Raw genomic sequence first — 15,516 nt, 5'->3', positions numbered from 1 at the left:
CATACTTATTTTGACAGTTTACACTTATTTTGATAGAAAGAAAGCCAAATGAAAAGTGTCTATTGATGCCCAATCCATGCTTATTCTCTAAAAAATGAAGCCGTTGTTAAAATCTACACAGTCAATAGAGTTTTTAGTCCCATGCATTAGAAGGTGAAGGAAACAGGCAAGCAGCCACACAAGTGAAAAATACTAATTAAATGGCCTGAAGATCCCTGTATCTTAAACCCCTACAAAGAGTCACAGTGACCCAATTCTCCCCAACCAACCACAATAATGCAGTTCTTTCCCTCCCTCTGCTCATCTTTTTCTCCCTCAAATTTCCTCTTTCCCCTGAGAGGCAGATGAATTACAGCTGACTTCAAATAAATGGATCAATCACTTCACAAACTCAGTTCTGTTATTTTCTTATATTCCAATTCTCATTCTGGGCAAAGAAAGTGGATTTATTTAATCTGCAGCCAAATTCTAGGCCTTCAGCCAAGTTTCAACAGGGATTTTAAGTAGTACTTCTGTACAGCACCACTTAAATTGACCAAGAATAGTTGAAACACTAACCGGTGCTTCAAAGAATGTATAGGTGAGCTGCATGGAAGACTTTAAGAACTGTAGACATTGTCACCTTAAAGTCTATAATGTATTGGTCAGACAACGCTTTACTTAGCAGTAAAATAACATCAGCTCAACCTCACCACTCAGTTATGTAATTTTTAATTGGTATTTATACTGGAATAACTTGTTGCCAACACAGTTATAGGGGTTCTTTCCTGAAAAACCAGTTGGGGTTTTTTCTGTTGTTTCTTTTTTGCCCTTCAAATCAGTTTTACTGTATCCCAACCAGCTTTAGTTAGCTTCATACTTGTAGGTTTTAGTTATCAGGCACAGCAAACAGAAGGGAAGACAGGAATCAAAAAACTCACAACTTCCCTCCTGAGGGAGAAAAGTCTTCAGCTGCAATGTTTGACCTCCTGCAAACAAAACAGAGATAAGGGAATGGCTTTGTTTTCAAAGTGAGTTTTGAACTGTATAATGAAAACCTTCAATGGTACCACTTAATGACCACTGCAGCGGAAGCAGAAAAAAGGTTTTTTCAAAAAATAAATTATCTTGTCTCATTATCCCTTTCCTCCCTTGAAAATAGTCCCTGCTTCATAAGTATTAGCATAAATCTGCCTATGGAGATGAGTAGTAACTAACTGTCCATCCTTAGTTTCAATACTTGCTTAAATGCTGGTTAAGGTGACAACTGGGACCTGAAAAGATTTCAGATATAAACAGATTTGTAGCACATATTTCCCTACAATTTCCACTACAAAACAAAAAAACACATTTGTACAAATGGCAGAAACTCACAACTTTGTACGGTTCAGCAAAGAGAGGAGAGTTGGGTGGAAAGGCTTCTTCACCCTGCTGGATTTCTTGATTTCGCCTTTCCCTTTCTTTCATACGCAGCACATTTCGGTCTTCACGGTTCATGTTGCTGCAAAAAACAACCAACAATTCCCTGGTCACAGAAGGAAAGAGGAGGATGGAAGCACACCCTGTTCTTCAAGAGATCCCAGGCAAGAACCCCCCGCTGACTGCAGCTCCTCAAAACTGAAAAGAAGTTTGTCCAGCTTAAAACATTTCACATTTAGAGCAGCTATAACCTACAATCTGTTCCTGACAGGGACAGTTTATGCACTTAAATAAATAAATCACAGAGTCCTCAGGCAAACAACTGGAAGTTGGAGCCTTCAGCTCTGTTGGCACTGCGATGCAGCAGTCAGGAGTTGTCCAGGCTCCAGGAAATCCAGAAGGATCGGCCCCTCTGGTAGCCCAACAGACAGCACACATTGCAGTGCTCTACTGCAAAAATGTAGATCAAAAACATAGAAATCTCACATATTACAAATCTTCCTTGGAAGCCTGGCCTTGCTGCTTGCATTAACAGCAACGTGTCAAATTGCAGAAATGCAAAATCCACAAACAAGTCAGCAATGATTTCCTTTGAGGTTCATAAAGCACCAGGACTTACAGGAGTAAACAAAATAAGGTATAAATAAGGTCTCTAACTCTTTTTTGTACGTGTCATGCTGTACTTTGCATTAAGAGATTTATAAAAGTGGCTTCTTGATCTACAAAATGATGGTAGGTGCATCCAGAACATAAATACTATTCCAATTTAAGTGTAAAATGAAAAAGGTGTCTGCTCAGAAAGTCATTATTTCATATTTTCAGACAGCTGCCTGATTATTAGAAATACAGCATCATAATCCTGCCACAGAGCTCATCTGAAAGCTCTATGAAACCAGCTGTTCCATTCTGGGCACAACTTCCACCTACCACTCAGCTTTTAAAAAAACATTATTTGTGCTTTTCACCTTAAAATCATTTGAGCCTTTCACTGCAGTTTCTTACTCACTTGGCTTCATTTTTTCCTACTGCTCTGCCCACAGGCACATCAAAACCAGAAGAAATCCCTGGTGTAAGTTTAAATGTGTGATGCTTTAGGGTGTGAGTTTGTTGCATTTCCCTGAGATACCTGCACTGTAAGCAAGCTAAAAGCATCAGCATCATCCAACGTGACGCTGACATCGAGCCTAGGAATGTGCTAACTTTTAACGTACATATGAAAATCACTTCTTCTCTAATTGTGCTAAAATCAGTTGAACTCATGCAACTGCAAGTGAATGCAAGTCTGCCAGCTGAGGGAGGGCCCTGCACGCTGCAATGCAGCCAAGCTACAAACTACAACCAATGTTCACAGTGATGGCAGAACGTAAACCTGCCTTGAAAGTTGGAGGTATAAACAGCTTTTTCTTTTTTCCTCCTTCAGATTTCTTGTATATCCAAGACTTAAACAGCAACAAATGTCAGACTTAATCACAGATAGTGACCTGTTAAAGCCAACCATTAGGATCTATGCCATTTTACTATCAAAGGCAAAATGTTTGGCAGGGAACAGAGTATCTACACCTACCTGTGGGTAGTTCATTCAATAAAAAGCACTAAGATAATGAATCATATGCAGCTATCCCTTTAGAAGATAATTACACTTTACAAGTAGAGAGTTACACTTTAACACGAGGATCTTCACTGAGCATCACCTTTCAAAACTGTATCAACATCTGTTGAAAATAACAAGTGTACTATACAAAGATATAAAAACAAATATAAAGGGAGTTACAGTACTATTTGAGTATAAGAGTAAAAAGGTCAAAAGAGTCAAAACAGTTTAAATCTGCTCTCCACTAAATATCCCAAGACAGACGGAAAATTTGATTTAATATGCTGTTACCCTTTTTTTCCTCCCAGTACATTTCACTTGGGTCTCTCAATATGCATTATGCTACATTTATATTCCTAGTTAAAGAGTCATAACTTCTTCAGAGCGAAGAAGCAGCAAATGCCTGCCATGAATCTGTGCAATGAAGTGCTCCTTAAAAAATCAAAAATGCATGAAATGATCCAGAGCTGAAAGCTGAAAATCATCCATGCCAACCTTCAAAATTACCATTGTGTTTACAAATGTCATAGGAGAATATGATTTTAGTTCCCAGGATTTCCTGTCTTCACAATGAGAAAAATATCTGATATTTAGCCAAGACTTTGTCTTGAGGCTTGTATACAGAGTCATGTCCACAGCATGTGAACATTTGGGTGAACACTTCCAAGGCACAGCACGCATGCCAGTGCAGCTAAGTGCTTCTACCCTGACCTGGCCTCTGTTATCCTGATGAATTTTCATTCAGTGAAATGAAGTAGGATTCTTGGGGTGGGACATCACAACTGCTTAACTGCACACAAAAACACTCTGTAACAGCATAAAGGAACATGAAGCTGTACTTAACCTTTTTAAGTGGGCTTTTCCTGCAGCCATATTTCTCATAAAGTACAAAGAGGAGAGTAAGCCATACCCTTTATCCTTTTCTGCATGTACAGCACCACACCACCTAAAGCAAAACACTGCTAAATACGTATTAATTCACATGGTAATATAGAGTGAATAAGATGGAAGTACAAAGATAGTAGGACTCTTCTGTTACCTACAGCACTCTGCTAGCTGAGTGTTTTCCTGGGAAACAATCAACTGAATACCTGTAGAAAATTATATTCTGAATCTTTCCTTTGGTGGACCCTCCTTAAATGAATGGAATTTCAGACTTAAACCCTATAAAACTGCAGAATTAAAATTGAAAAACTAGGACCTTAACATTTCTGTGCAAATCAAGATGAATCTGAACATTTGTAAAACATGACCATCTTGGGAAATGAGAAATGTCTTTGGATATTTATTATGCCACAATTTAAAAACATTCTGAAATCTCAGTAGCTTGGGCCTGAGTTAGCTCCCAGTCAGATGGAAAGATTTTGTTTAAAGCTGTAAATCCTTCTAATGGTATTTAACTGTTTGAGTCATTGGAGAATTTCCTGTCGGAGTGACAAAGTGCGTAAATAAAAACTAAAGCATCTGAAATATCAAAGAGATCACAGACACCTTTGGCTTCAGTCTATAGGAAAAAGCTCAATTGCCTCATCTCAGTGCAGCGCCCAGCACACAACATCAGGGCAGAACACCAGACAGAGAAAGCTTTTTTGTGTGTGTTTACACAAACAAACCCAGTAGGGAGTGTAACTGACTAGGATAGTTTTCAAGATCCCTTCACAAAAGCGATCCCAGAAATGCCAAAAAGTGTAGCACATATTTAGTCTGAGACTGAATTGAGGAAAAAGCAATCACTTCTTTCAGGTGAACACTCCAAAGCTAATGGGAATGCCTTTTTATAAACGCCAAGGCAACTTTTAAAGATTGAAAATTAGAACTAGAAGTTATTTTTGCTGTTGTAGGTGTCACGGAGTTCTCTCTAGAGCTCACTCCGGGACAGTGGGCACAAACCCGGGGCAGCAGGAACAAAAGCCGCCCCCCTTTTCTCTAGCGGCAGTGCGGCGTGGCCCGGCCCGGCCCGGCCACGTGCGTTTAGGGAGACGGGGAAGGGAAGGGAGATTACGATTAGGTCTAACAAAAAATGAGGGACAAAAAAGGTGATCTGAGAACGAATGGCAGTTTAATAACCTAATAATGCTAAACAAACAACAAGAGAGTATCAACAAAGAGAATACCAAGTCCCCAATCTCACCGGTGGAGCTGTGGAAGGCAGGAAGCTCTGACCACGTTGTCTCCTCGCAGGGAGCCGGCCAGCAACCCCGTCCCCTTCCTCACTTCCCTTCCGGTGCCCCACCCCACATGCCCATTAAGGCAGCCCACAGAAAAAAAAACTTGTCCCCTTTACTCCCATTATTAGCATGGTGTTCTGATGTGGAATACCAACACCAACCAAATTACAAAACAATAACATTCCACCCCTTATTACACATCATCACATCATGCCTAACTTTTATCAACATATAAACAGAACAGTAGTTAACATGCATTACATATGTACATACAGATATATATATATATATATATATACACACACATGGAATCACAGGCTGCACTCCCCCAGCATCAAATTTCCCTGTGGCACACACTGAACATCCCCATCCTTCTGCATCACCCACCAGGTGCACCCAGGTCCCTGTGCAAAGACAGTTCCACGGAGGGGCCTCCCCTTTCCAGAGGCTGGAAGGACCCAAACCGCTTTTCCCAGCATATTCTTTACATGCACCACAGGAACCTTGTCTCCCTCCACGGTACGCAGGGAGTTGGACTGTGTAGCACCGTCTCGGTTGGCTGATCCTCGGGTGTTTACCAGCCAGGTGGCTTCTGCTAGATGTTTCTCCCAGTTCTTAAATGTTCCACCACCCATCGCTTTCAGCGTGGTTTTCAGCAAACCATTGTGGCGCTCGATCTTACCAGCGGCTGGTGCGTGATAGGGGATGTGATAGATCCACTCGATGCCATGTTCTTTGGCCCAAGTGCTCACCAGTGAATTTTTGAAATGAGTCCCATTGTCTGATTCGATCCTCTCTGGGGTGCCATGTCGCCACAAGATTTGTGTCTCTAGGCCTAATATGGTGTTTCTGGCAGTGGCATGGGGTACCGCATATGTCTCAAGCCACCCAGTGGTTACCTCCACCATGGTGAGTACATAATGCTTACCATTACGAGTCTTTGGCAGGGTGATATAATCAATCTGCCATGCCTCCCCATATTTATACTTTTCCCATCGCCCTTCCCCCCAGAGAGGTCTCATCCTCTTGGCCTGTTTGATCATGGCACAGGTGTCACAATCATGGATGATCTGCGCAATAGCGTCCATAGTTATGTCCACCCCTCGGTCTCTAGCCCACTTATGTGTTCCATCTCTGCCAGTCTCTACCAGTGAGGCTTATCTCGGCCTCCAACACAGACAGTTCCTGCGAACCCCCAGTCACCCCATGTATATGTATCCGTTCTGTCCCTTCGAAACCTGAGGGTATCAGAGTGCACTGTGCACCGGTATCCACCAGTGCTTTATATTTTTGTGGTTCTGATGTGCCAGGCCACCGAATCCACACAGTCCAATACACTCTATTATCCCTCTCCCCCCCCTGGCTGAGGGCAGGGCCCCTCTATTGGTTGTCTGAAGCGGTAGAGGCAACCTCAGTAGTGGCTGACCTCTTTTGTAATTTTCTTACCCGTGCTCGCAGTACAAAATTGGGTTCGTCATGCCACTTCTTCATATCCTCTCCATGGTCACGCAGGTAGTTCCACATGGCACCACGTGACATAGGCTCACTGCGGTCCTTCACTCGGACAGGTGTGCGTTTGCGTCTGACAGCTGAGACTGCCACAGGTTCACTGTGGTTCCTTGCTGCAGACCAGCTCTTCTGCATGTTGTCCTGTCTTCTCTCCATTTGGTCCATTCTATCCACCATTTTACAGATGGCTGCGATGGTGGTACGGTGTGGCAGTAGTGAGTATTCGATATTTTGCAGTGAAAGGATGAGCTCAAAAATTTCAGGTCTCCTATCCAGCTCATCATACCTGTTAGAGTTCGTTAATAGTACACTGGAATACTTCCCTGGTGCTGACCGTATGAGTTTCTTGCATATTTCCGGAGTACCGCTCACCTTTTCTGGGTCATGGTAATCCTCTGGGTCCCCAGGGACAAACGTGGGATCGAACAGCATTTCTGCCACAGCCATTTCTCTCAGGTACTGGATACCTTCCTCAGCTGTACTCCATTTTTCCAGTACAGGCTCCAAATCACTTTTGAGAAGACAGGTTGCCTTTACAGCTGATAGAATCCTCTCCCCGAGATTGGCGACTCCATCGAGACATCTGCTGATTCCTCTATCAATAGATGAGTCTCGAGCAATGTTTCCTAATTGACGAGCCTCATCGCAGCTTAGGGACATGCAGGCGGCCCCATTGTCCCAACACCGGAGCAGCCAAGTGACAAGGCGTTCACCTGGGAGTCGGGCAAACTCCTTTCTCGCACTTTGGATTTCAGTAATTTTCAGAGGTTTACAAGTAGAGGAAGCAGTGACTTTTCCCTCATCATCACTATCTTCTCCGCGTCTGTTAGTCTTCTGGGTTGCCTTTCTCAGTGGTTTTGGGGAGGGTCCCTCACCAGGATCTTCCTCTACTTCCTCCATCCGTTCCAGACGTGAGGGCACACGCTCCCATCTCTGGCCTTCATCGTCACTATCTTCTCCATGTCTGTTAGTCTTCTGAGTTGCCTTCCTTGGTGGTTTTGGGGAGGGTCCCTCGCCCGGATCTTCCTCTACTTCCTCCATCCGTTCCAGACATGAGGACACACGTTCCCATCTCTGGCCTTCCACTGGGGCGACTGACACTGATGCTGGTGCTTCCTGTGGTCGGCTGGGATTAACTTGTTGCCTTCCCCTTAGGATTTGGATCTCATTCTCGAGACTCTCTATCTTTTTCATAAGCCATTCGTTCTGAGATCCCCCTGATCTCCCACACTCACTCAGGGGTTCTATTAATTTCCCAAGGTCCCTCTGGTGTTCACGGGTGAGATTACCTGATACTGGGGGTCCCGATGCTTCTGGCCCTTTTCCTGAGTCTCTCTGCACTATTCTTTGCAAGTCTCTCTGCAATTTATAGTAAACTACTACAATCAGAGAGACTAACAACACAGTATTCCAATTGACACCCCAGTCATACTTAAGGAATTCAGAGCATTCGTGAGCCAGTTCAAGCACGGTGCCTGTGATGTTCGTTAGTCTGGAAGGGAGCCAGGCAGATATCTCTATCCCTGCCAGCAATCGGCTTAATAAATCTACCCCTACCCCCAACATCAGGAAGTCCTTAAGCCAGGACCACAGGAACCTAGGGACTATCAGTCCTACATACAGGGCTGCTGAAAAAAACCACCTAATTACTGCCCAAAACATTGCCCTGAGCTCTGCCTGCATCCTCCACCAAAAATGTCACGGAGTTCTCTCTAGAGCTCACTCCGGGACAGTGGGCACAAACCCGGGGCAGCAGGAACAAAAGCCCCCCCCCTTTTCTCTAGCGGCAGTGTGGCGTGGCCCGGCCAGGCCCGGCCACGTGCGTTTAGGGAGATGGGGAAGGGAAGGGAGATTGCGATTAGGTCTAACAAAAAATAAGGGACAAAAAAGGTGATCTGAGAAAGAATGGCAGTTTAATAACCTAATAATGCTAAACAAACAACAAGAGAGTATCAAACAAGAGAATACCAAGTCCCCAATCTCACCGATGGAGCTTTGGAAGGCAGGAAGCTCTGACCACGTTGTCTCCTCGCAGGGAGCCGCGCCAGCAACGCTGTCCCCTTCCTCACTTCCCTTCCGGTGCCCCACCCCACATGAACATTTGAGGCAGTTCACAGAGAAAAAAAAAACTTGTCCCCTTTACTCCCATTATTAGCATGGTGTTCTGATGTGGAATACCAACACCAACCAAATTGCAAAACCATAACATAAGGAAACAAACATTTGGGGAATGGCAGAATGGGGTAAAATTTACCATCACGTCAAGAAAGTTGAAATTTCACTCTCATGTTCTTGGTGTGGTTTCTGCTATAATTATTTGGACTAATTAAGCTTTTCCCTGACGAAAGCCTAGAAGTATATCACAAGAAGGACAACTTACCCATGACCTTTTATTTGTCTTACTCAAGCATCTCCTCCTGACCAAAACTGACAATAAAATATTCAGCCAGACTACAGGTTTGAGTAGCTGGGTTGTTTCTAGGATCTCCTGCAATCATAAGCTTGTAACACACACTTGTCTTTTGACTAAGTGTCTTTTACAGTGCAGTAAAACAACAGGTTTTCACATGGCTATTCCTCATTTACCTTGCTCTGAACTCATTCACAAACCATGCGGGATCAATCCAGGGAGAAGGGGAGGAGAGGGGAAGGGAAAGGGGAAGTCCACTGTCCTCTAAAATCAGGCTTCTTAGCCTAAAGCTCAACAGCAAATAGCAGTCCACTTCCCCACATTGCTAGACTCCGAGCATTTAAAGAACATCAGCTTACCTCATTATGAGCTCTAACATAGCCAAAGGAATTCACGTATTCAAATATTCTCTTGAGTGATGAGAAATATGGAGCATAACTTCAGACTTCTGCTGTTCAACTCTCACTTCTATCATCAACCAGGGTAACAGTTCAATGCTGTTTTAGATGGAAGACTCATACTTTAAATAACTCAGCTCATTAAGGCTTGGATTCCCTACTACAATTAGCTAAATTCCAGTTTGGATCATGCTTCACCTTGGATCACTTAGGGATTCAGCCACTTAATGGTACTAACTCAGTTTGTCTACAGAGAAGCTGTTTTCTATAGCAACAATAAGCTGGGATTGCAACTGGATGTCGGGAAAGCACAAATCCCGCAGTTCTCCTGCACCAACATCCTCTCCTTCCATCAGAACTGCAAGTTTTTAAACCAGACTCATGCAAGCTTGCATGACACACCTTGTGCAAAACTGTTGGCAGCCATCAGGACAGCCAGTTGCTTCCTGTATAGACACTTTTCCATCAGTTTGGGTTTTTTGCCTCGCTAGAACAACATCCAGTGGTGAAAACTCACACAGCTGAAGCAACTACGCTGATATACTGCAGTCACTGGAGGTGCTCAAGAGCCACGGGTATGTGGCACTGGGGACGTGGTTAGTAAGTCCAGTGAGGGTGGGCTGGGTTGGGCTCAGCTATCTCAGTGGTCTTTTCCAGCCTTGGGTGCAACTTGTAAGAGGGAATGAAGCAGCAAACTGCCCAGCACTGAGCTGCATTCTTCCGACATGTGCTATCAATGAACTGCTGTATTTCCCTATCTTCTCTGGAACTATTATTCATCTAACCTAACTGAAACAGTAAGCCTGAACCTAGATATAAATCAGGATCATAGTCACCCGTGGTTCCTTATATATTCAGAAATACACTCTAGAGGGTAATTCAGTGCATCTAGAAATTCAAGTAGTCTCTGAAGGTCTTTGTATTTTCCAATGTCTGTTGGCCGCAGAAGTATGTGAAGTGATGCACATGGCCCAACGATCAGCACTGACAATCAGCTGCAAGTTAATATCTGCGGGTTGTTTGGTTTGTTTGCTTGTCTGTTTTATTTCCTACAACCATTCAGTTTGGAGAAAAGATGAGCAACTGCCAATAGAAGTGATAAGTGCACATTTTGGGACACAGAAGCAGAATTTTGTTGACAACTGTCAGCCCAGAATATGTTGATGATGTTGTCCTAACAGTGCATGCCAGTGATTTGACAAACCCTGCTCGGTATGACACAGTTTGTCTTCAATTTTTGGTATCTTTGATTCCCAGTTGGCTCTTAGGCAAAAAAAAAAAAAAGCCACCCAAACAACCTAGTCCTCATCTCATCCTTCCCATCCAGCTGCTGCCTCACAGAAGGGGTAAAATAAAAACTCTCTTGGACTAGCAGAGAGATTTACAATGGAGTAACTTAAGTAAGGATGGGAGACTGAAGGTGTTGGGGAAGACATCCAGGCTTTAGCTACAGGGCATGCATGCAGAATCACAAAACAAAGGCCAGTCAGAGAAATCAGAGCTTCGTCAGAATTAATGGGGTTGTTTCTACATGCCCACCCTATTTGCCAGTGTAAAACCTTCCAGTGAAAAAAAAGAAAGCTAAAGATGGGTGGGGAGAATTGTTGGTGAAATTATTTGTGATATTTTTTGCTAATAATATGCTTAAAGTCCTGGAGCAAGACTTAAAGTTAAGCAACTCACTCTATGTAAGTAGACTTACAGAAGGGAACCATAAAGCTTATGGAAGGGAACTGTCAAGCTAATCCACAGCTAAAACAGAGTAGAGACGAATTGCAGGAGCTTGTTTACTTTGCAGAAGTGTGAGCTTTAACCACTGCTGAGCTCCTAGTACAAAAGTCTGAACCAATGCAACAAACCAACCCGTCCATGTTGTACAAAAGAATGTACTGACACCACCAGAACACAAAATTCAATGGCTAAAAATACCAGCAAAAATCATCCAGCCCTTCTCCATTGCTCCAGGACATGCTCAGCTCTTTGTGACACAGATATTTCACTAACCTTTTCTGAATCCCACAGTGAAGGCTTCAAAGCCCCTCCAAATGACATATCCAGTCATCCAACCATTAAATGCTTTTCTGTTGTAGAACTTGCATCTTTGTCATTGCAATTGAAGTCCCTTATTTCTGCACAGAGAACAGATTGTTTGCTTCCACTTTCTAAAAGCCTTTTATATACTCAAAGCCTGCTATCATATTATATATGAGCACCTTCAAAGAGCCAACAGAGTCAATGATTTCATTGGAAGCATCAGATTTTATGACTCGCAGTAAGTGATCACCATAACTCACACTCACATCTCCTGCGTGTAGAGGAGATCCTCCTTGCATCTACAAAGATGCAAGAAGAAAAGAGGCAAAGAAGGGGTAAAATAAATCCCATCTTACATTTGGGATGCTTAATTCCAGCCTTGAAGGCTGATTTGCCCACTTAACAGCTGTGCTCTTCAGAAGCAGTTGTTCCACAGTTATTTAGAGAGAAAGACAAGTTTTGTACTTGGTTGTTAACACAGAGAACAGCATAAACACACAGATGAACTCAGCTTTGCAGTGTTGTAATGGCTGATGAGGGAAGCCAAGGATCCTTCCACACTGTCAGCCTTCATTTCCAGAGACATACCTTTGGGGGTGATGGTAATGCTGCTCTTGTCATCTCTGGACTCACAGAAGTACTCTCCCTCATCCTCAGCCTGGACCCCTGTTATTGTCAGGGTTCTTCTGACCCCTTCCTCATCAATCTGGAAACGTTTGCTGGGTTTGATCGCAACCTCATTCCTGCGCCACACCACCTTCCCTTTGACATGGCTCACTTCCTCTTCCTCTAAGCCACATAAACAGCTGCTTAGTGCTCCCAAAGCTAATGCTCACCAGTTGTTTCCAACTTGAAGGTCGTCTTCTGGCCAGCAGCCTCGCAGATGTATTCTCCAGCATCTTTCTTCTCCAGCTGCTCCACAACCAGACGCCGTGTTTTGCCCACGGATTCCATTTGGAACTTTCTGGAGGAGGCAAGCAGTCTTCCATCCTTGTACCATTTTACTTCGGTTGGATCCTGTGCTACTTCACAGCTGAGGGAGGCACTTGCTGCCAGGGCAGCACTCACCTCTTTCTGCACCTGCTCCTGGTTTATAAACACAGGTTTTGGCTCTGAGGGAAGAAAAGAAAAAGTATTGACTGAGGGACTGAAATGAGACCAACTTGCAGGTCTGTATGTACAGGTTGGAACAGGTTTAGGTTACTACTTGTGCCCAAGCTAATAGCCTTCACTAGAGAATATCAGCTCTTCTGTTGAAACAAAGTGTCAAATCTAGGCAAGAAAGAACCTAGGAACTGAAGGAACCAAGAGGGTCCTTGAACACCAGTCCCATGGTTGCAAGTCACTACACAAACATATTGAACCCAAAACAACATCTGTCCTGCAGGCAACCAAAACCTGAGTTCCTTTTACTTAAGACCCACTGTGAAACATCAAAACACATAAACATGTGATAGTCAAACCACTGGCTGCCTTTTCATGACCCAGAACAGTACTCCTGGCTTCCTGAACAGACTCCTCATGGCCTCTACCATTGCCACAACTGTGACTGTCAAAGGCACAAAGGAAATATGCTCACCAACGCAGTCCTTTGTTCTTTGTGTGTGATTTGCAGATATCTATCTTACTTTGAGCTCTGGGAATAGTCAGCTCTACCAGGTCTCTTACTGTGAGTAGCAGACTCACCTATCCAGATGCAGCCTCCAACATAAAGGCATAGTAAAAAGGCAGTGTACTACTAGGAGAAGTTCCTGCTTCTCCTGCCATGAAAGGCTGCACGTAGAACATGCACTCCAGCCTCACTGCACATACTTATCTTAGTCAAGTGTTTAGGTGAACAAGAATTATAGTTCGGGATCTCAGGCACAGGAGAGATTTGAATAATATCTTGAATATTGCTTCCACTGTACATATATCAGTAATTATTATTCTACAGACTGAAACAGGTCTTTGTGCCATACTAAAACCACATACTTGCTACAAACCCAGGCAATCAAGTATAGGGAAAAAACCTCAGCACAGACTACTGCAACTGGATCACTGTAGAATGGAAACTAGATTTTACTTTACTGTTCTCTGCTGTATTTCAGACAACACCTGTCTTACCTGTGACATGAATCTTGAAGGTGAGTCTCTGGCCAGCAGCCTCGCAGCTGTACTCCCCTGCATCTTTCTTCTCCACCTGGCTCACCACCAGCCGATGCTGTTTGCCCTCTGACTCCACCTTGAACTTCTTGCTCGAGGTGATCAGTTTCCCCTCCTTGTACCACTTCACCTCTGTCTTCTCCTGGGTCACCTCGCAGCTCAGCGTGGCATTTTCTGTTGGTGCAGCCTTCACCTCCTTCTGCACCTTCTGCTTGTTGATAAAGGCATTTTCTTCTTCAGGAATTTAAGGAAAACGGGCAAATTTAAGACATGAATCTTTTCTACACAGCCTTCCCCAAATGCCCAAATTAGTCTTTGGACTGTACCGTTGAGGACAGCTTTCCCACTCACATTTCCTGACAGTGCTATGAACTGAATGCCAACATCTGAACTATATCAATTGCCAGTGAAGAACTTCCTCCCTGCCAGACCAAAACAGCTTAGATAGCCCTAAACTTGTTTTCATTTCCACCAGTATCATGTTCCAAAATCTTCAAAAATTAAAAAACACCCCTCTCCCCACTGTCCAGCAGCACACCAGCATACGCAGTCATTGAAATGTCTGTTTTATACAAGGGGACAGGCATTACATTGTCCAAACAAGCTGACAGCTGTAAGTTGCTTTGCCAGCAAAAGCCAGGTGAGGGTCAAGGTTAAATTCTGTTTGTGATTAAGTCATAGTGAGGAAATGTATTTTTCTCACCTACTTATTTCTGAAAACAGTTCTAATATCTCCTGAGTTTTCATAGGCAGTAATAAAATGGTTTCCCCTATGGAATCATAGAACGGTTTGGGTATAGAAGGAAGCTTTAAAGATCATCCAGTCCAACCTCTTGCCGTGGTCAGGGATATCATTCACTAAATGAGGCTGCCCAGGGTCCCCATCCAGCCTGGCCTTGGACACTCCAATGATGAGTCACCCACAACCTTCACTGGACAATCTGTTCCAGTGTATCACCACCCTCATCATAAAGAACTTTTCTCATGTCCAAACTGAGTCTACCCTCTTCACTTTTGAAACCATTGCCCCTTCTTATGTTGCTATAGACCCTGGTAAAAAGCCTTTTTCCACTTTCTTATCAGACTCTCCTAATAAATAGAATGACTGTCTTCCTCCATTTTGGAAAGAAAAGCACCAGCTTGAAGGCTTTCTGTTTTTAAGCATTTCTTTTGTACCTGCTATAGAGAAGAAAACAAAAGACAATACGGGAAAAGCTTTTTAGTTGCAGGTTTCTTTAATTTTATAGAAACCACCAATGCCGCCGTCTAGCATTGTGACCAAATGCTGTCTCTAAGACTATTTAGGAAGAAGCATTTGCAGGGGTGTGCTTGTGCCCTGAAGATATCTTTAATATTCTTCAATTTCCCCTGTAATTATTGACTTATCATTTTGCTATCACTGCATCTACTTGAGATCCCCAGGGAAATTCCCGAATTATTTCCAGCCTGTCTTAAGCTGAGGCTACCCAAGTCCTCTGCGTTCATAGCTTCAGAAGGCAAAGAGGAATGTACACAAATTAAACAGAATTTAAGGACTGTCTACATCACTGAATGCTGGGGTTAAATGTGTCAAACCACTCAACTTTCCCCTCCTTTGTTGGGGGGTTCAATACAGTTGAAACAATTTCTCTCACCTGTGACATCAATCCTGAAGGTGAGTTTCTGGCCAGCAGCCTCGCAGCTGTACTCCCCTGCATCTTTCTTCTCCACCTGGCTCACCACCAGCCGACGCTGTTTGCCCTCTGACTCCACCCTGAACTTCTTGCTCGAGGTGATCAGTTTCCCCTCCTTGTACCACTTCACCTCTGTCTTCTCCTGGGTCACCTCGCAGCTCAGCGTGGCATTTTCTGTTGGAGCAGCCTT

General features: G+C 43.7%; 1 protein-coding gene across 1 annotated transcript in view; it reads right to left on the bottom strand.

Annotated features, from left to right (window-relative positions):
* Positions 1-15,516, bottom strand: part of LOC146752800 (C-Jun-amino-terminal kinase-interacting protein 3-like) — a 44,155-nt gene that overhangs the window by 7,011 nt on the left and 21,628 nt on the right. Inside the window, exon 9 of the mRNA XM_085531284.1 lies at positions 1,354-1,480. Coding sequence (XP_085387410.1) covers positions 1,354-1,480 — 127 coding nt within the window. The remainder of the gene's footprint in view (positions 1-1,353; positions 1,481-15,516) is intronic.

This window comes from Coturnix japonica, unplaced genomic scaffold (assembly GCF_054131305.1).
Source record: "Coturnix japonica strain WE unplaced genomic scaffold, WE-NBRP24 Scf041, whole genome shotgun sequence".
NCBI classification, from domain to species: Eukaryota; Metazoa; Chordata; class Aves; order Galliformes; family Phasianidae; genus Coturnix; species Coturnix japonica.
The sequence above is the reverse complement of the archived record's forward strand: the minus strand, read 5'-3'. Positions and strand labels throughout refer to the sequence as shown.